At 33.3% G+C, this 22,516-nt stretch overlaps 1 protein-coding gene across 6 annotated transcripts in view; it reads left to right on the top strand.

Moving 5' to 3' along the window:
- STXBP5 (syntaxin binding protein 5) overlaps positions 1-22,516 on the top strand; it is a 164,772-nt gene that overhangs the window by 131,804 nt on the left and 10,452 nt on the right. For all 6 annotated transcript variants that reach the window (XM_044386406.3, XM_048225907.2, XM_026504998.4 and 3 more), the window contains 4 exons: positions 4,266-4,505; positions 5,966-6,335; positions 7,378-7,543; positions 17,619-17,730. In XM_044386406.3, coding sequence (XP_044242341.1) covers positions 4,266-4,505; positions 5,966-6,335; positions 7,378-7,543; positions 17,619-17,730 — 888 coding nt within the window. The remainder of the gene's footprint in view (positions 1-4,265; positions 4,506-5,965; positions 6,336-7,377; positions 7,544-17,618; positions 17,731-22,516) is intronic.

Below are 22,516 nucleotides of genomic sequence, written 5' to 3'. Positions count from 1 at the left end.
CTACAGCTCTGGGAGCTTCTGTGACTAGCATTCACTTTGGCTTGTGAGGAAATCTTGCAACGCTGCACTTTGACTATAACTTCACCAGCCCAGATTCCATGGCCCAGCCTCAGAAACCATGGGTGATATTGTTAGGCTGCTGATGTTACTTTTCAAGTGGCCACAACTACAGGAAAAAAAAATCAGACTTTTATACCTAAATGTGAATTAGTTTTTTTGTCCTAAAGTTTACCCTGACCAAATTCAACTCTTGGTGTGATGTTTTGACTGGGGGAATAAAATGTTGTTGCGTAAGGCTCTATGTGGGAAGGAAAGGGTGATATATATGGGTCGAGTGTTCTAGGCATCCAGAGAGTAACATGAAAGCAATGATCTTACGACATGCTTGTAACACCTACAGCTGGATTGAGGCATTAATGATAAATTTTATCTGAGTTTCGAGCTTCCAGAAACATCACATGTTCAAATATATTTTTGTATGTAAAGACTGAACTTTAATTCTCAATAATAACCAAAACCCTCCCCTTGATTTTGGTGGTTTGACTAATCCCATGTCTATCTGGAGTTGCCTGAGAAAGTTTTAGAGTTGGACATGACACAAGTCCTGACTCTTCCACCAATTAGCTTTGTCATCCTGGGCAAGTTATTGAACCTAAGTGTTTAATTTTAATATTCATTAAATTGTGATGATAATACTTTTCACTTGTTATATGGATTCAATGGAATGATAAATATAAAGTGTTATGAGAGTGTGTATCACATGGTAGGCCTTGCTTAGTGGTAGCCATTTTCATTTCTGCTCTTATTACTAGAATTAAAATTGAAATTTCTGGTCCATTTGTTTAGCTTGCCCAATTTCTAAACTTTAAGGCACAGAGATCCACCACATCTGACTTAACAATAGTCAGTACAAGTTGTAATTCATGAACTGCTAAAAATTCTAATTTGTTTTCAAGCAGTTCTAGGCAGATAGAATTTTGTAAGTTTAGGATTGATTCTGATTCATTTCATTTTAACATATTGAACTATACTTAGGAGTTTCTTTGGTAAGCTAATTTTTGTAGAGAAGTCATAATAAAAATGCAGTTGTAGTTTATGAATTTTATATAGTTAAATTAGTCCATTAAATTAAAACACTGTTTATTTGGCCTATGAATTAACATTTGAAGTTCAGATTATTGTGAATCACCTGTTGTAATTTTAATAGATAAGAGTAAGAATTTTTACACAGATTAATTTATAATGAAATTTATATTTTCAAATTTTCTTATATTATCAAATTTATATTATAAAATTTTCTTTTTAAAATTTTTTTACTTATTAGAGCAAGGGGAAGGGGCTGAGGAAGAGGGAGAGAGAATCTTAAGCAGACTCTGCACTGAGCACGGAGCCAGATGTGAGGCTCACTTTCATGACCCTTGAGATCATGAACTGAGCGGAAACCAAAGTTGGAAGCTTAACCAACTGCACCACCCAGGCACCCCTCAAATTTTCTTAACAAATTTTCATTGATTTCTATCTTTGTCACTGGGTCACAACTGAAAATATATGTCAGTCACCTTGTATGTGTATGGTTTAGTAAAGTAACGAATATTTTTATCATTGGAAACTACATTTAAAATTTCTACTATTGGGGTCCCTGGCTGTCTCAATCAGTAGAGCATGAGACTCTTATCTTGGGGTTGTAAGTTTGGACCCCGTGTTGGGTGTAAAGATTACTTCAAATCTTAGAAAATAAAATTTCTATTATTTTACTAAAATAACTTTAAAAACTGTAGAGTTAACATTTGGAATCAGTTTATATATTTAATATTACACACTCATCCAGTAATGAGCTGTTGCTTTTGGGAAAATTGTTTCATTTATAAGAAATAGTTCTGTTTTGCCATGTCAAAATCTTTAGGAGGAATTACAGGCAAAAAAGAGACATTTTTAGGCACTATAGTTAGAAATTACCCATATTATTGCCATAACTAGTAGCTTTATTATTTTCAGAGGCTAGCTATAATCAAAATTCTGTTGTATATAATTATCATTTGGGGAAATATTTGTCAATCTATGAATTTAAATTTTTTAAAGATTTAAGGGAAAGAGAGATCACGTGTGTGCAGTCAGGAGGGGCAGAGGGAGAGGGAGACAAGCAGACTCCCCCTGAGCATGGAGCCAGACACGGGGCTCTATCCCAGGACCCTGAGATCATGACCTGAGCCAAAATCAAGTCTGATGCTTAACTGACTGAGCCACCCAGGCGCCCCTGAACTTGAATTTGATTATAAAAGCTTTTAGGGGGTATAGTTAGGATTCGATTATACCTTTTTTATTTAATAAAATGCAATTTAGAAGACTTGACTGTGTTTTTTTATTTTTTATGACATGAAGTCATTTCTTTCATGATAGCACTGAAAGCATGTGATTTGAGGACCTATTTATTAGATGTGAATAGTAGAAACTATGGGAAATTTTAATATATCCCAAAGGTGTGGCAGCAAGACATCAGTTTAGATACTTTCAACTATAGACCTCTCTTCAGCAAGTACTTATTGGATACTTTTATAAGGCAGATACTATGCTCAAAATGACACAGCTCATTTCAAGAAACAGAGTTACTCTAGAGTGAGGCCTACGACAAGTCAGGAAGAACTACAGAACAAATGTACTATTAGTGCCACGAGAGAGAAAAAACTATCAAGATTCAAAAAAAAAAAACATATTTGGTTTTAGGAATCAAGATAAAACTTCGTGAAAATGATGGTACCTGAGATGGCAAATAAGCACAATCTTGATAGAGGAAAGGGTGAGGCACAGGAACTAATCAGAAAATCACAAGCAAACATCTAAAGTAGGTGAGCACAAGATACACCTGGAGAACAATGAATGACTCAGTTTGTCCCCACAAGGTCCTGGAAAACAGGGTAGCATTGAAGATAGGGCCAGAAAGGAGAGTTGAAATATTTTGTGGAGAGTCTTAAAAGCCAGCCTGAGTAAGATATTAAACATGATCAAATAAAGAGGAACCACTGAAGATTTTTTAAATAGAGGTGATAGAATTATGACCGTATCTTATAAAATTCATTTGAGTTGTGTTAAAACAGTGACAGAATGAAGGTGGGAATACCACTTATGAATTAGTGAATGGTGATGAAGGCCTGAATGAAGGGTAATAGAAGTTGATTGGTAATGGAAAGATGGAAACAACACTGGAGTAAAATAACATAGGACTTAGCATCCCATCAGATGTATAGGTAGAGTGAAAGGGAAGAACCAAAACTGAAAGTCATTTTAAGTGTTGTTCCCTAGAACAGGGTTGTCATGAATATAAACAGTTCAGTGCCATTAGAAGTTAGGACTGTGGGGAAATAATGTATTTTGATTTTACATAGTGAGACATAATAGGAAAAAATTCCCATAAATTTGGAAATGCAATAGCAGGAGAAAAGAGGCCAAGGCTCAAGGCAAACACAATTGGCCACAGTGAAGAAGGCAGCTGAAGACAGGAGAGGGTTTATTAGTATAATTTTGAAGTATCCCTGTCATTATAGAGTCAGGTAAAGGGAATATACCTGGTATGAAATTAAGTATGAGCCAGATACCATTTATGCATTTTGATGTAAAATGCCTTGGATGAATGTTGATTACAGTTAAAAAGTCTTTCAAGAAAAATGAAGGCTTAATTTTTATGGATTAAAGGCTTTCATATGGACAGATTTTGAAAAAAAAAATCATTCAGCAAATTTGAAGGTAGAGTCAGAGTACTTCTAAATGGATTTTTTAAATGTAAATAATTGAAAATGCAGCAGAAACTTTTGATGTGCTATATGCTGGCTAACCGAACATAATAAAAAAAGGAAGGAAGGAAGGAAAGAAAAAGAAAAGGAAGGAAGGAAAGAAAGGAAGAAAAGAAAAAAAGAAAAGGAAGGAAGGAAGGAAAGAAAGAAAGAAAAAGAAAAACAAACAGCATCATGAGAAGAGAGGTTGGTGAGGTCTAAGATTAGAATAGCAACCAGGATATGAACGAAGAGCCACACCAAAAACCATATAGATCACACATCCAAAAATTCACTGGAATCTCACCCAGCTCACTTCTGAGAAGTGTTAATTTATCCATTTGTATTTTATATTTAAGCAAAGGAAAAAATTATTAACATAAAAGTAAATTGTTTTTAATTAAAAACTATGCTATAAGTTTTGTCTTTTTTGCAGATTAACTATGTGGTCAAAGTTTTATGATGTAATGGGCATTCTCACAACATTTTAATTCATTTCAGATATAAAAGATAATTCCTTCAGCCGATCACGGAGTTCCAGCGTAACCAGCATTGATAAAGAATCTCGAGAAGCAATTTCTGCTCTTCATTTCTGTGAAACTTTTACTCGAAAGGCAGATTCATCTCCCTCCCCGTGTTTGTGGGTTGGTACTACATTGGGAACAGTGCTTGTCATTGCACTGAATCTTCCCCCAGGAGGAGAGCAAAGACTTCTTCAGCCAGTTATTGTCTCTCCAAGTGGTATGTATGCTTTCATGCTGTACTTACATTGAAGATCTGACTTGCTATATTTAGTAGAAGCCTTCGCTTTTCATTTTTGAATTGATCTATGAATTCTGAAATGTAAACTAATTGGAGATGTAGTCTTATGTTTTTAATGAAAGAATACATGAATAAGATTCCAGAATATTGTTTATTTATACAGCCATTCAGGTTTTGCATTTTTTTAACTCTAGGATCATGTCTAAAATGATTACTACATTAGAAAATTAAAAAAAAAAACCTGTTCTTCTAATGCATTCTAAGATACCTTAAAAATGCTACGTTCTATAAGCAAAAGGATGGTACCAGATTTAGGAGAAAAAGCAAAAAGTATTTTTTTAAACATCGTATAGTTGGCTATTTTTAATATCTAAATGTGAAGTCTTAAAATGTGTTATTCTCCTTTGAAGTGTTAGGAAAAGGTGACTTAATAGCAGATTTTAAGAAAAAATTTGTGACCTTCTTATTTGAAAATGAGATTCAATTTCACCAAATATATGTGGAGTCTGATAGATCTGGAAATAACTGAGAAATCTGGTTTCCATTACTAATTTATGCTGATTTAGATAGGAAAAAACATGATTGTGCTCATTAGTGTATCCCTTGTTTATACGTGGACTTTAACATTACTTGGAATTTAAAATTAAAATGTAATTATGATTTTAATGATAATTTGTGAACTATCTTTACATCAAAGAAACTGATTTATTCATTCAACTCAATAAATATTTGAGTATGTTCTGTATGCCTAGTTGTTAGAAAAGGTTACATAATGATAATATTCTTACTAGTCTCCTTTCTTATAGTAAGAATGTGTATAGGGGAAAAAAAAGCCTGGAAATAAGATAAGCCACATAAAGAATGTTCTGGTAGCCATATTAAAAAATTTAAAAAAAAAGTGAAATTAATTTTAATAACATTTTATTTACCCTAACATATCCAAAATACTATCATTTCAGCATGTAACCAGTATTTTTAAACTGTTAAGATATTTTACTTTTATTTATTTATTTATTTTTTGTACTGAGTCTTCAAATCTGGCATGTATTTTACTCTCACACCGTGCCACAAGTTGCACAGGCCATATTTCAAGGGCTTTGTAGCCACATGTGGCTAGTGGCTGCCATATTGGACAGCACAGCTCTAGACTCCATCCACTTGCTCTCACACTTGTTGGTAGCACACTTGGCTTATATGAGAGAAGACACAGTTCCAGGCACCCCAGTATTTATCTGTTTGGGGCATGTAGTTCTGATTTCTTTTTCCGGACTCAGATACATGCTCAAAGGTTGAATCCCTTCAGTAGTAAGCCGGTGTACAATTTCAGTTTAATATACATTCTGCATGTTGTTGAATGTCTACTATGTATCAGAGTTGGAATAAACATATTTGCTGTGGGGGTTAAAATACTTGTTATCTACTGAACTTACTCATTTTAGGTACTATATTGAGGTTAAAAGGGGCGATCCTGAGAATGGCATTCCTGGATACCACAGGCTGCTTAGTGCCACCTGCATATGAATCCTGGAGAGAACACAATGTTCCTGAAGAAAAAGATGAAAAGGAGAAATTAAAGAAACGACGGCCTGTCTCCGTATCCCCCTCCTCTTCTCAGGAAATTAGTGAAAACCAGTATGCAGTGATATGTTCTGAAAAGCAAGCAAAAGTCATCTCACTGCCAACTCAGAACTGTGCTTACAAGCAAAACATTACAGAGACCTCATTTGTGCTTCGTGGAGATATCGTAGCGTTGAGTAACAGTATCTGCCTTGCCTGTTTCTGCGCCAATGGACATATTATGACTTTTAGGTAAGAGTTACACATTTTTAAAAGACACAAAGATGGCATTTACACCCTTAAAACGTAACACTACAGAATTATATTCCAATTAAATGAAATGCTTTTGTTTAGAGTCTTATACACTGAGAATTTATTTTCATTCAGTTAATAGTGAACAAGTTTATGAAGACTACAAATCCGTTTTATCTACCTCTCAAGTATACTAAATCATAAGGTTTATAGTTCCTACCGTTTTTGCCTTCTATAATACTTTGTTCAAGACTGAAACCTACCTTGTTTATTTTTGTTTGTTTTATTTCCAGTTAGTTAACATACAGTGTTGTATTAGTTTCCGGTGTGCATGATAGTAATTCAACACTTCCATACATCACCCGGCGCTCATCATGACTGGTGCACTCCTTAATCCCCATCACCTATTTAACCCATCCCCCCATCACCCTTCCTTCTGGTAACCATCAGTTTGTTCTTTATAATTAAGAGTTTGTTTCTTGATTTGTCTCTCTCTCTCATTTTTTTCCCTCTGCTTGTTTGCTTTGTTTCTTAAATTTCACTTGTGAGTAAAGTCATGGTATTTGTCTTTCCCTGACTTATTTTACTAAGCGTTATACTCTCTAGCTCCATCCATGTCATTACAAATGGCAAGACTTCATTCTTTTTTATGGCTGAATAATATTCCATTGGTTGTGTGTGTGTGTGTGTGTGTGTGTGTGTGTGTATAAATATATATATATATTTATATATATACACATGTTTTTATATATAGATACACACACAATATATATGAAAGAAGATGTAAATCTTCTTTATCCATTTATCAGTCAGTGGACACTTGGGCTGCTTCCATATCTTGGCTATTGTAAATAATGCTGCTATAAACATAGGGGTGCCTGTATCCTTTGAATTAGTGTTCTTGTATTCTTTGGGTGAATACCCAAAAGTGTGATTGCTGGATCATAAGGTGATTCTATTTTTAACTTTTTGAGGACCCTCCATACTGTTTTCTAAAACCTGCCTTGTTTCTTATTAACAACTTTTTAATATTTTTCTCAAGTTTGCCAAGTTTAAGGCCTCTACTGGATGTGTATTACTTGCCCCTCACCAACATGCGGATAGCCAGAACATTCTGCTTCACCAACAATGGACAAGCATTATATCTTGTTTCACCTACAGAAATCCAGAGACTCACTTACAGTCAAGAGACCTGTGAAAATCTTCAGGTAAATAACAAAAATATTACTATGATTTCTTCAAAGGTGAAATATTCTCTAATCCCTTACTTTTGTTCATCTCTTACACTCTCAGGAGTATACAAATGACCCTGTATGGGAAAATCCAAAGCCTGACTTTCAGAGCGTATGCTTTGAGACTTGTCATAAAGTAACTTCATCAGACTCTTGTTTTAAGAGGGACTTATCTCACTGATCCATATTTTTTCTACCCAGTAATGGCACAGAAATATGAAATATTACATACATTGTATACCCACTCTCCACGTATAATTATCAATTATATACACAAAGAAATCCTTTTTAAGGAACTGTGTTAATGTGGAAATAATTATATCTGCACATTGTGTCATCCCCTCTCATATACTTTGTAGTCACAAGGATGTATATACGTATAAGAAAAAAAAAGTTTTTATAGTTTTACTTTGAATATTTTTATGATCTGTTTGCAAGAGACTACATTCTTTAAATACAAAACTGTTTCTTTTTTTAATATTCAAGTGCCTTATGTGCTTGTATATACAGTTGACCCTTGAACAAGATGTTTGAATTGCACAAGTGCTTATACAGATTTTTTTCAATAACTACCGTATAGTATTATAACTATTTTTTCTTCCTCATGGTTTTCTTAACATTTTCTTTCCTCTAGCTTACCTTAATGTAAGAATACAGTATATAATAAATATAACATATAAGATAAGTGCTAATCCCTTCTTTATGTTATCAGTAAGGCTTCTGGTCAGCAGTACACTGTTAGTAAACTTTTGGGCAATTCAAAAGTTACACATGGATTTTTGACTGTGCAGGGTGGTTGGACCCCTAACCTTCACACTGTTCAAGGATCAACTATATATTAGAAATGATCAGTTTAGTTTCACCTTTTAAAATAAAAGTGCTCTTATATTGAGCTAAAACATTAAAAATAAAAATATTAAATATTATATATATAAATATTGATACTTAGAGGAAACCATTATTAAGGGAACTTTATTTTAAGAGAACATTTTAATGAAAGTTTTTACAGTTAGCCCTGTTTTACTGTTTGTAATGAATTAGTGGCTTGTTTTTAGAATATGAGCTTTAGGGTACCTGAGTGGTTCACTCGGTTAGAATATGAGCTTTAGAGTCAAGACTGAATTTAAGTCCCATCCTTGCTAATAATTACACAATTATGTGACCTTACACAAGTTACTTACTGTCTCTGAGCTTCATCATCTTTAAAAATAGGATTAAAAATAATATTCATGCCAAAGGATATGGTGTGGATTAAAGAAGACAATGCATGTAAAGTGCTAAGCATAGTGCTTGGTACAGAGTATGTGCTCACTGTCAGATGTTAGTATTATTTCAGTAAGCTAAAGTGTCCTGGAAATATACTTCTAATGATATTATTATAAACCTTGAGAGTGAAACAGAATTACAGATCTTTTAGATATAAATTTACATTAACATTTGGGTGGAGGTGTTTTTTCAAAGATTCCTAGGTTTCTGAATTAAACCTTCACTTTTTATAGGGAAGATATAATTTTTCTTTAGTGTTTCCTTTCACTAGTTAAATGTTACTGTATTAAGAAATAATATGGACAACTGAATATATTCTTAATTCACTTTCATCTGAAATGTAGTCTTAATTCAGTTACTTAAAATTTTAAACTTCATGACTTTTTTGGGATCAAGTCTATTCTTTGGTCAGTGTTTTATTTTAGTAAAAATAAATAGCAGCAGCCGTAAACTTTACCTATTTATTTTTAAATGAAATGGTCATTTAGTAACTCAATTTTAATAACTATCTGCTAGTGCCCTCATGATAAAAGATAAATGAAAAGTGAACTCTAAGCAGTTTGTGATAAAATGTTTTCTTTGAGCATTATTGACATTTTTAGTATTTCTGTATTTTCAGTGCCTAAAAATAATGCTTTGGTAAAAATATGTTGTAAGTACCATGTAAGTACCATGAACTTTATAAACACTGTTCCTTGGTTTCCAGAGTACCCTAATTGTGCATTCATTTAACTTTAACCAAAAAAATAAAGAAGATGCCTATAAACATTAATGGAATAATGTTTGTATCCCAAATGGAATAATAGGGACCAGACTAACCCTCCTGCCTGAAGCAACCCCCAAAAAGCAGACATAAACATGAAATAACAGTTTTCAAGATCCTGAACATTAAGCAATGAAGGAAAGTAATCCCTGAGAGAGAGGAAACAAAGGAAGTGCTCCAGCTTTAATGCCTAGATAGAGTTTCCAGGGCATGCTTAGAGGGAAGGTACCAAGGCAGAACCTGACCAGCTTCCTGTGTTGAGGAGACAGAACCAAAAGTCTGAGTAGACCAAGTGAGTTAGAGTTCTTAGAAGAGAGTACCAGAGAGAAGAGAGCTATGCAGAGAACCCTGCACATCTGCAGAGGGTCCAGCCAAGAGTATTCAGTAGAGTACCGTTAAACACATGCATGTGGATACTCCCTGGCCTGGGAAAGAACCATCGGAAAGGAATAGAAAATTAGAGGGAATTGTGCCTGGTCCCAACAGCCAAACTAAAAAAATTGATAGTTCATGAGTGTGTTAATTTCCTGAAGCTGCTGTAACAAATCACCACAAACTTGGTGACCAAAAATAACATAAATTCATTCTTTTACACTTCAGGAAGTCAGAAATCTGAAGCAAGTTTCACTGAGCCAATATCAAGGTGTTGGCAGGATCATGCTTCCTCCAGGGGTCTAGAGGAGACCTTGCCCTTGCCCCTTCTATCCTCTTGTAGCTGCCAGCATTCCTGGACTTGTGGTTGCATTACTCCAATCTATGCTCTCATGGTCACCTTGCCTCCTCTTGTGCCTGTGTCAGATCTCCCTCTTATAAAAACACTTGTAATTGGATTTAGGACCCATCTAGATAATCAGGATAATTTTCCCACAGCAAAATACTTATCACATTTGCACAGACACCCGCTCCCCCTTTTTTTTTTAACAAGATATAACATTTATAGGTTTCAGGGATTAGAACCTGATTTTTTTTTTTAAAGATTTTATTTATTTATTTATTTATTTGCGAGACCAAGCATGAACGAGGGGTGGGGCAGAGGGAGAGGGAGAAGCAGACTCCCCGCTGAGCAGGGAGCCAGATGTGGGCTAGATCCCAGGGTTCTGGGATCAGGACCTGAGCCGAAGGCAGACTCTTTTGCTTTTTTTTAAAAAAAATTTTTATTATGTTAGTCACCATACAGTACATCCTTAGTTTTTGATGTAGTGTTCCACGCTTCATTGTTTCAAAGGCAGACTCTTAACCAACTGAGCCACCCAGGTGCCCCTAGAACCTGATTATTTTGGATGGCCATTATTCAGCCAACTTCAGTGAGTAATTCGGTAGAGTACTCAGGAGGGTCTGGGCTCATTAGTTGGGGAATAATTAGCCTAAAATGAGCACTGCTTCCGACCTGCCTAACAAATTATGAAAGTGAGACCCAAAAGGATCAAAATGTTTCCTATTATCCCAGAATGAAGCTCAAGACAACTTAGCAAGATGAGAAATATCAAGTACTCAACAAGGTAAAAATCAAGATATGGCATCCAGTCAGATTGTCAGGAAAATATGACCCATAATGAGAAGAATAATTAATCTTCACGAAACCAAACCAGAACTGACACAAATATTTCAATTAGTACAGAAGGACATCAAAACAGTTATTATAAATGTATTCCATACATTCAAAAAGTTAACTGGAGACATGGAAGATACAAAAGACCAAAATCAAACTTCTAGAGATGAAAACCTACAGTGCTGGAGATAAGAATATACTGGATGGGATTAACAACAGATTAGACATTGCAGAAGAAAAGATTAGGTAACTTGAAAGCATAGAAATAGAAAAAACAGCTGAGTGTTTAAACTGGACACATTCAGAGCACTAAACCACCTGGGTTAGAAGAGAAGTTCTTACCAAATCAGTGACCTCAGCTTCCACCATAAGAAACTGAAGGAAAAAAAACCCAAAACAAATGAAACCCAAAGTAAGCAAAAGAAAAAAAATAATAGATACCCAAGTGGAAAACCGTGAACAGAAATAGAAAAGAAGGAAACAATAGAAAAACACCAATAAGGCTAAAAGTTTGATCTCTGAAACCAATAAAATTGATCTCAAGTCTGATTATGAAGAGAGAAGTTACAAATTACCAGAATCAAGAATGAGAGAAGTGGCATTACTACAGATTCTACAAATATTAAAATGGATAATGAGGAAATACTATGAACAACTTCATGCCAATAAACTCAAAAACTTAGATGAAAATGGGCAAATTCCTGGAGAGGCACAAATTACCAAAGTTCACTAAAGAAAAAATAGAGAACCTGAAGAGTACTGTATCTAACTGAGAAGAAAATTCCAAACCCAGGTGGCTTCCCTGGTGAATTCTATCAGTGTTTTAGGAAGAAATAATACCAGTTCTATACACAAGACTCAAAAATTGAAGTGGGGAAGTCCTTCCCAATTCATTCTAGAAGCTATAATTAACATGATACGAAAAATAGACAAAGATATTACAAGAAAATTATATATAGACCTATATATTTCAATACAGATGTAAAAATTCTGAACCAAAGTTTAGCAAATTGAATCCAACGGTATATCAGAAGGATAACTCTGGTCATGATTAATTATCGTGTCATTTATCCCAGGAATGCAGGGTTGACTTCACATTTGTAAATCGATCACTATAATTCACCATATTATAACTTAACTAATAGAAAGCAGTTGACAAAATCAAACATCCTTTCCTAATTAAAAAAAAAGAAAAATCTCAGCAAAGAAGGAATAAAAGGGAGCTTAAAGAACATCTAGGGAAAATCTACACCTAATACTTAGTGATTAGTTACTGAATTATTTTTCCTTAAATTCATGAGCTAGAAAGGGATGTTCACTCTCAACACTTCTGTTCAGTGTTATATTCTGTTCAGTGTTGTATTTAAGGTTCTAGCCAGTGCATTCAGGCAAGGAAAAAAAATCATCTCAACTGGAAAGGAAAAAGTAAAGCAGTTGTTATTCACAGATGACATGATAATCTATCTAGGAAATCTATCCAGAAAGCTACTAGAAATAATGACTGAGTTTGACAGGGATGCAGGATATGAGATCAATATTAAAAAAAAAAAAATTCTATGGGAGCAGTGGACATTTCGAAATTAAGATTTAAAAAAACATCATTTAGGGGCACCTGGGTGGCTCAGTCAGTTAAGTGTGGCTTCAGCTCAGGTCATGATCTCAGGGTCCTGGGATCGAGCCTGACATCTGGCTCCCTGCTCAGCGGGAGTCTGCTTCTCCCTCTGCCTCTGCCCCTTCTCCCCAGCCCCTCTTGTGCTTGCTCTGTCTCCCTCAAATAAATAAATAAAATCTTTAAAATAAACAAATACACCATTTATTATAGCAACAAAAATAGAAGCTACTTTGGATAAATCTAACAAAAATATGAAAGACTTCTACATTGAAAATCACTAAAACACTGAAAGAAATTTTTAATAACCTGAATAAATTGAAATATGTACTTTGTTCATGGGTCAGAAAATTTAATATTGAAATACCAGTTCTCCCAAAATTGATCTATAGATGTGAGGCAATCTCACAAAATCTCAGTGGAAATTTTTTGGGGGAAATTTATTCTAAAATTCATATGGAAATGCATGGGACCTAGAATAGGCAGAACAACTCTGAAAAAGAATAAAGTTGAAGGGCTTACACCACCTGATTTTAGGAATTACTTTAATGCTACAGTGACCAAAAGAACATGGTATTGGCATCAAATAAGATAAATAGATCAGTGGAACAGAGTATAGAGTTCAGAAATAAACCTACACATACATGGACAACTGACTTGATGTAGACAATGCAATTGAGAAAGGATTGCCTTTCCAACAAATTATGCTGGAAAAATTGGATATTAAATATGTAAAAAATGAGCTTTGATCCATGTCTCACAGTATTTACAGCAATTGACTCAAAATGGATCATAGACCTACAGGTAAATCCTAAAATTATAAAACTTTTAGAGGGAGCCTAAGAGAAGATCTTTGTTAACTTGGGCTTGGCAAAGATTTCTTAGTTACAACACCAAACTCACCATCCATAAAAGAACAAATTGACAACTTCAACAAAATTTAAAACTTATGCCCTTATGTATCTGTAAGGGGCTTATATCCAGAATATGTAAAGGGCTCTTAAAAGTCAAAAGAAAGAAGATAACCCAATAAAAGCATGGGCAAAATATTTGAACAGATGCTTCACCATGAAAAGATGTGCAGCAGTGTTAGGCCTTACAGAACTGTAAATTAAAACCACAATGAGATACCATTAAACACTTACTAGAAAGGCTAAAATTAAAGAGAACACCATGCCAGGGCACCTGGGTGGCTCATTCAGTTAAGCATCCAACTCTTGATCTCAGCCCAGGTCTGGATCTCAGGGTCATGAGATCAAGCCTGATGTTGGGCTCCATGCTCAGAGGAGTCTGCTAGGGATTCTCTTCCTCTCCATCGCCCTCTGCTCTTCCTCCTACTTGCACTTGCGCTCACACTCTTTCTCTTTTTCTGTCTCTCTCTCTCAAATAAATTTGAAAAAACATACCATGTCAAGTTCTCACAAGGATGTAAGGGTCTAGAACTCCTAATATACTGCTGGGAATGTAAAAAAACAAACAAAAACAAAAAACAGCACCATCACTTTGTAAAACAGCTTAACAGTTTAAAAGTTAAACATTCATAAACCAAAGACCTAGCCTTTCTATTCCTAGTTTTTTAACTTAAAAGGAAATTGATATTCCTGTTTTATTTTTACTAGTCAAAAAACTGGAAACTACCCAAGTGTCCCATCAACAAATGAATGAATAATCAAATTGCAGTGTAACCATACAGTAGAATACAACTCATCAATAGAAACGAATGAACAGTTGATAATATTCAGTATCATGGATGGATCTCACAGTAATTGTGCTGAGTGAAATAAGCCAAGCAAAAAAAAAAAAAAAAAGTTTACAATACTGTATGACTCCACTTATATAAAGCTAAAGAAAATATAAATTAACCAAGGTTGAGAGAAAGCAGATCATTTACTTGGTGATGGGGGTTCGAGAAGGAGTAAGTGAAGTTTTTGCAAAGCAAGTACAAGGAAGCACGAGAGATAGCTATGTTCATTATCTTGATGGTTGGCGATGATTTCACAGGTATATATACATATGTTAAAATTTTATACTTTAAGTATGTGCAGTTTGTTATATGTCAGTTAACTCAGTAAAGCTGTTTTTAAAAATTCATGGACTCCAGAACTTTTTATTATCATTGAGAGGCACTTAGTCAAAAGTATATGTTTATAGATTGAAATACCTAAATTCATTTCTACAGCATTATTCTAACCATATCTTGAGTGAAAACATGAGCAAAATGGACAAGTTATTTTTTCAAATTGACAATTTGTTTTTATTTTTGAATTTAAGTAAAAAACATAATTTTAAAGAGGTGGAACATATGAATTATTTCAGTTTAAACAATTTATAATTGTCCTAAGCACCTTAATATTGTAATTTATAAACAAACTGCCAAGTACTCACAGTACAAAATTTTTGACAGTTGAATTATTTAGCCTCTCTTAAATGTCATACATTCAATATTGAAATTTATTGCTGTGCGCATCTTGGAAGATATTTATTTAGACTCAGTATTTTTATAACATAGGGTTTTCTTAATCAGAATTATTAAAATCTGATTATTTGATGTATTAAAAAGTTTTGTGATAAAGCACATATATTGACCATTCATGAAATCAGTCCTAAATTTTACCCCGTAAGTTTGTTAACATGATGAGTGAGATCTAAGAGTCCAACGTCAGACAAGTATATTCATATTTTGTATATTCATATTTTGGGGTAGTTTAAAAGTTCCAGATACTATTTCAGACATACAGTTTACTGTTATTAGATGTAGAAAGATACCATAGAAAATACAAATCTATTTTAGATTTCATCAGCATTATTAGTCATTAAAATTAATCATTCTCAGTAAATTTAATGATAGGTAAAATCCTTATTTAAATACAAGCAAAAAAAATCTGGAGATACTATTTAATGTTGTTGTAATATAGGCTTTTTTTAATATCAGTATTTCTCCCCAAATTTTAATACTGAGACTACAGACTCTTAGAAATCCCTACTTTTAAACTTCCTTTAAACATAATCTATTGTATTACTGATCTATTGATAAGTGATTTCCATATTTTCTAATTTGTTTCATATTTTGTGTGAAAGGAGTTTTTCTCTTTTAGTTTTTTTTACCATTGGGTGTCTACTCTTGGCACTTTATATATTCATTATTTTTAATCCTGGGAACATTCCAGGGGTAGGTATTATAAAGTTGAGGAAACCAGTTCTCTGAGAAACTGATTTGCTGAAAATGCCTCGGTGAGTAAAAGGCAAAGATGAGAATCGAACCCAAGTCCACGTGGTTCCAAAGTTCATACTCATTCTAGTCATTCCTACACTATAAATGACTCTGTTTATAAATGTAATCTGTTTTTTTTATATTTCTTATTTTGCATTTGTAAAATTGTAACTCATTAAACACCAAATAAATTAAGAGTTGTAGTTCTAAAATAAAGTTTAAAATGCATATCTTTATACTATTGTTATATGTCATGTTACTCTTTTGATTTAGCATAAAAGACACTTGAATGGTAGCTGTTTGCCATTTTTGTTGTATCAATTTAGTACATATAGTTTAAATTGCAGTCTTTTGTAGTAGAATATAAAAATAATTGGGAATATGCCTAAAATCAGCTTTGTTATATAGTGTAATGTAAATTTGAATTAAATAATAGTTATCAGTATATTCTTTAGTCAGTTTTAGCAAGTTTGATTTATTGACTTCAGGAAATTTTTCATTCCAGTTTTATTCCACTTTGTAGAATTTCAAAGGAAAGAAAATAAAATGTATAGGCTTCAGTCCACTTCAACATTATAAATGAAACTTCTGTTTATATTGTGTTAAAAATTTTCTATTCCCATTTATAATCTGGTTGGAAAAACAACATTAATATGAATATACTTAAAAGTAAAATCCTCGGACATCCTTTATTAACTTTCTTAGCCCAGCCCTAAAGAAACTAAAAAATACATGCTTCATCTTCAACTATAATCATGTAAAACCAGATACAGCAGAACTCCTACCTGGAACCAATAATGTACTTGTCTTTTGTATCATAGCTACTGCTCTTAAGTGGGCAGAAATGCAATTCCAAAGCCTCACTATACTTTTATTTTGATTCTAAAGCTTCCCAGAGCTGCCTTATAAATAATTTTGCTGCCATTCCTCTCTTAGAGAAATTCCTCTTCCCTCTCTATGTATTATTTACAAAGTCAGTAACATGCCAGCAACCTTTCTTGTCTCCTGAGTTAGTTTTACAATTTCTGTGAAGAAATAGTGACATTCTCTGAAGAATAGTGACAGTAATTTCAGACAGTACAGAAAGAAGCCTCCCATCTCCCTGCCATGTTGCTGGAATTCCAGGTGTATGTTGGCATAATTCTCTTCCTAGGCTATGTTTATGAAAAAAGAAGTTGATGTGTCTTTCTAAATTACTAATTTTCTGACTCAGCTGAAAGTGATGATTCCAAGACTGTGTATCGTCATCATTACACTAAACTTTTCAACTTACTAGTAGCTTTTCTTCTTTCTAATGTAAGAAGACTTAATTACTAATCTAGTTATCAATTTTTGATAATAAGAATTATGGGAAAATTTTGTCATAATTGGAATCTTCTTACAGTTAAGTGAGATTATCGTCTTTGCTTGAAATGTAAGGAAAATAATCAGCCAAAGTAGCAAGCAGCAAGTTAGTCTTAGTAAATTTAGTCTTAACTGTTTGACTAAGTCAGTAAGTACTGGATCTAGTCACTTGAAATATGTTCATTAATTGTTTGTGAATCTCAACAGGTAATGTTATAAGCTTAAGTTAGAGTTTACAGTGATGGTTTTGTGAATTATAGTTTAGTTTCCCTGTAACTTTACCAATTACAGTTTGTTTTGATTTTAAAGGAGATGTTGGGTGAACTCTTCACTCCTCTAGAAGCACCTGAAGCACCAAACAGGGGATTCTTTAAAGGCTTATTTGGAGGTGGTGCACAATCTCTTGATAGAGAAGAACTGTGTAAGTTGATTTATTTAATTTGGATATTGTATCTATAAAACTGAAACATTCAATCCATTTAAATTCTTCTTATATGTATAAATTCTGTTCACCTTTTTCCTCTTTGTCACAATTAATATGTCCATGTTTTGAGCAAAAATACATAAAAGTTTTTTTTGTGTCATTCTAACCCAAATTGGGGGAGCATTTTACTCAGGGAACCGAGATCAGAATAGCTTCAGGTGATTAAAAAGGAGTATTCACAACTTTAAATGAATAGTTTGGAAAGTATTTTATTTTCATTAAATGTGATCCTTATTATTATTTCAATTCTATAATTTACCATAATTGATGATCTTAACTTTGAAGAAGTTTTTAACCTAAACGTTTATTTTACAAAACCTCCAGAACTACTATCATTGCACCAGAAGGTTATTTAAGGTAGCAAAATATGGTTTATTTACTACCTTCCACATAATTGGCACAGAGTAGAAATTGGTCCTTGAATGAGCTAATGCGTCAATGATTGTTTGACTTTTCTTTCAAAAAGAGCTGTTATCTGTCCTTAATTTTTTTTCATTTTATTCTCTTTCTGTTTTATTCTCTTTCTCCAACAGAATGTTCAGTTTTGCTAAATTTTCCTTTTGTGTTTGTTTGACTAATTAGAAAAACTGTAAGATTGAATATCAGTAAGTAGCAGTGCAGTGCAATTTAATTTTCAAAACTTACCCAGATTATTGATCAATCATCTTGGTACTGAAGAACAGTCAGTTTTCATTCATTTTTAAAAATGAAGACTGTTGTTTAAGTTATGGGGAACTGATATTTTGGAATAACATTCTCACCAAGGATAATTAATAAAGTTACACAAAATTCAAAAAATGTATATATTTTTTTAATTCTTAAAAACATCAAAGAGCTAACAGTATAGTAAGGACATGGGGAAAGATGGGAACCCAGAGTGCTGAGTCTGACAAACTGAGTCCACTTTTACCCTGGAGTACTTTGCTAATCTGAAGCAGAAGGATGAGATACTAAACTGTGTTCATACTAGCAAGGTGGGCTCCTTGAATGGGCAAGGGTAGGGATCTTGTTATACGACTTCTCCTCTTTGCAAGGACCCCAAAGTCCACAGCTTATGAGTAGAGGTGAACTGGAAATAAATCAGCCCTCATACACACAGACTGAGCTCAGCTTTAAATTATCTGAATGTCCCAGAAAACTTTCAGCCTTAATTAAGTATTTTTTTACAGACTGTCCAAGTCCCTAGCACTTGGCAGAAGCAAATGAAAATATTCTCTAAAGGAAGATAACATATTCCAAGTCCTCAAAGTATTTGTAGAAATAATTTTTCAAATATGTTGTCCAAGTTAACCAGGAAAACTAGTAATCAACACCATGAACAATAAAATAGAAAAGGCAGAAGAAGAATCACAGGTACTTCAAATATTAGAATTATCAGATATAAACAGTAAAATAGTTATGTATATTGTAAGTTCACATTCACCATGCCTGAACATTTTGTCAGATAACTGAAACCTATAAAAATTGGTACAACAAACGTGTAAAAAACTAAAATGAAGTTCTGGAATTGAAAGATTCAAAAAACAAAAATAAAAACTGAGTGGATAAATTTAACCACAAATTAGACTAAAGAGAAAATTATATAGTTTGAAGACAAATAGACCATCTAGAATGTAGTACGTAGTACAGAGAAGCAAAAAAAAAAAAAGATGTAAAATACAAAGAAGATAAAAGAAATAAAAGTTGCAGTGAGAAAATCTAACATAGGTTAGACTTCTCAAGAAAGCAATAGGAAAGCATGTAAAGAAGAATCAATATATAAACATATATGGCTGGAAAATTTTCAGATTTGATACCAATTCACACATTCAAGAAGCCTAGTGAATTCCAATGATTTTTTTTTTTTTTTTTTAATTCACAGTGAGATGGGTGTCTGGGTGGCTTACTCAGTTAAGCGTCTGACTTTTGGTTTTGGCTCAGGTCATGATCTCAGAGTCATGGAATTGAGCCCCGCTTCAGGCTCAGTGTGGAGTCTGCTTGAGATTCTCTCTCTCCCTCTCCCTCTTCCCCCTCCAACTCACTCTCCTTCTCTCCCTCTAAAATAAATCTTAAAGAAAAATTCACAGCTGGATATGTTACATGAAAATAGAGTATATCAAAGACAAAGAGAAAAATCTTCAAGGTGACTAGAGGAAAGTGAGGCATTTTTTTAACAAGCTATAGACTGCTCAACAGCCGAAGATAGAAAATATTCTTTAGGAATGAGACATATTTAGACAAATGAACAAATGAATAAGACTTGCCATCACACTAAAAGGAACTCTAAAGGATGTATTTCACATAGAGGGAAAATAATCCTCCATGGAATGTCAGAGATGTAGGAAACAGTGTTTTAGAAAGAAAGTAGCAAGTGCATGCATAAATAACATCTTTATAGACTGTAAAGAAAAGTTGTATAGTATGTGTATACACATATACACGTATGAATAGTGTGGCCCCCCAAAAAAATCACATAAAATCAAGGGAGTCACAAAGGGTAATGGATTTAAGGTGATCTGAGATCATGCATTTTTTGGGAGACTTTAAAAATATCTAGTATCATTAATAAGTTAAGGATGCATGTTAAAATTTCTAAGGTGACCTCTACAACCTAGTATATAACTTCCAGGTGAATAGCAGGAAAATTACAATCCTTCCAAAATAACGCAAGAAAGGAAGAGAGAAAGAATACAAAACAGGTGAGATAAATAGAAAGCACATAAAGGACTGTAGACTTAAATATAAATAACCGTAGTAACTATGTCCCATTTAAAAGGCAAAGATTATGCAACTGAATTTAAGAAGAAAGAAATGTACATTGTTTATAGAAGACATATTTAAAACAGAAATATTAAAATTTTAAAAGATAGAAAAACATGAACACAAATGAAGAATCAGCTGGTTTAGCTATATTAATATCAAAATGTAAACATTAAGGCATTATTGAATGCACCTTATATTTTCACTTCAAAATATATAAAAAACAAATACTGACATAACCACTAGAAGAGACCATTTCCCAATCATAGCAGGGGAACTGCTAATATGCCTATTGATTGAGATATAAAAGCAGACAACAATAAGTCTTATAGTAAAGGATATAGAAGACATAAACAACACAATTAATGAACTTAAATCTAATGAACAGATATATAACATTGCAGAATACATTCTTTTCAAACACCCACAGGATGTTCATAAAATATATTTTTAGGGAAATTACAGATGTATACTGAATTATTTTGGAGTAAAATGTCATGTCTATAATGAATTTTGAATATTTTAAAATTTTACATGTAGACACTCACACATAGCAAAAAAATGTTATTACCAAAATTAGATCACGAGTGTATGGATGTTTATGATACAGTTCTTTTACTTTCCTATATGTTTAAAACTTGCATTTTAAAAAGTTGGGGTTTAAGTTGACCATATGTTAAATGATTTTTAAAAAATGAAATTTCAAAGGATTAAAATCAATTAAGTGTTTGTGATCTAATCACAATGCAGTTATGCTTGTAATTAATAACAAAGCTAATTTTAAATCCCTGTGTTCAAAAATTAAGAAATAAACTTTTGAATAACCCATGTGTCAAAGAATTCATAATCATTGGTATGCATCTAAAGTAATAGGGGATTATGCTAAGTGAAATAAATCAAGAAGAGAAAGACAATTATATGGTTTCACTTATATGTGGAACATAAGGAATAGCATGGAGGACATTAGGAGAAGGAAGGGGAAAACGAAGGGGGGAAATGAGAGGGGGGATGAACCATGAGAGACTATGGACTCCAGGAAACAAACTGAGGGTTTCAGAGCGGAGGGGGTGGGGGGATGGGTTAGCCCGTGATGGGTATTAAGGAGGGCACAGTATTGCAATGAGCACCGGGTGTTATACGCAAACAATGAATCATGGAACACTACCTCAAAAACTAATGAAGTATTGTATGGTGACTAACATATAAATAAATAAATAAATAAATAAATAAATAAATAAATAAATAAATAAAATAAAGTTACAGTGTTATTTATAGCTTTAAATATATATACAATATTATTAGAAAAAAAAAACAAAACAGGAAAATGAGTGAACCGAGCAGGCATTTCAAAAAGGTAGAAAACACAGCAAAATAAACTAAAGAAAATAGAAGATGATAAGGTAGTAATGACTTAGTAAACAAATACAAAATAGAAAAAAAAAATCAACAAAGCCAAAAGTTAATTCTCTAAAAATCTAATAAAATCGATAAATCTCTGGTGAATCTGAGGGGGAAAAAAAAGGAAGGCACAAGTAAACACTATCAGGGATGAAAAAAATAAGAGAATGTGATTGCCCTAGTTAAAGCATCAAAACCAGCAACTTTGTTGAATCTGTTTTTCCGAAGCCATATCTCTCTCTCTCTGCCCATAGCTGGAAAGAGCTCTTTGCTTGTGATTATATTGGGTTCACCTGGGTAATCTGTCTCCAGCTCCTTAACTTAATCACATCTACAGCTGTTCCTTTTCCTGTGTAAGGTAAAATAATCATAGGTTCCAGGAATTAGAGTAAGGTCATCTTTTAGAGGAATGGGGGCATTATTCTGTCTACCACAATCATAACAAAACAAACAAAAGAAGTCAAATACTTAGAAATAAATCTTAACAGAAGATGTTTAGGACTCTATGGGGAAAACAGATAATTCTATAATTTTGTTGACAAAAGTTAAAGACCCAAATAAAAGAAGTATACTATGTTCATGCAGA

Source organism: Ursus arctos, unplaced genomic scaffold (assembly GCF_023065955.2).
Source record: "Ursus arctos isolate Adak ecotype North America unplaced genomic scaffold, UrsArc2.0 scaffold_13, whole genome shotgun sequence".
Lineage (NCBI taxonomy): Eukaryota > Metazoa > Chordata > Mammalia > Carnivora > Ursidae > Ursus > Ursus arctos.
Note: the sequence above shows the minus strand (reverse complement) of the source record. Positions and strands in the feature narration are given on the sequence as shown.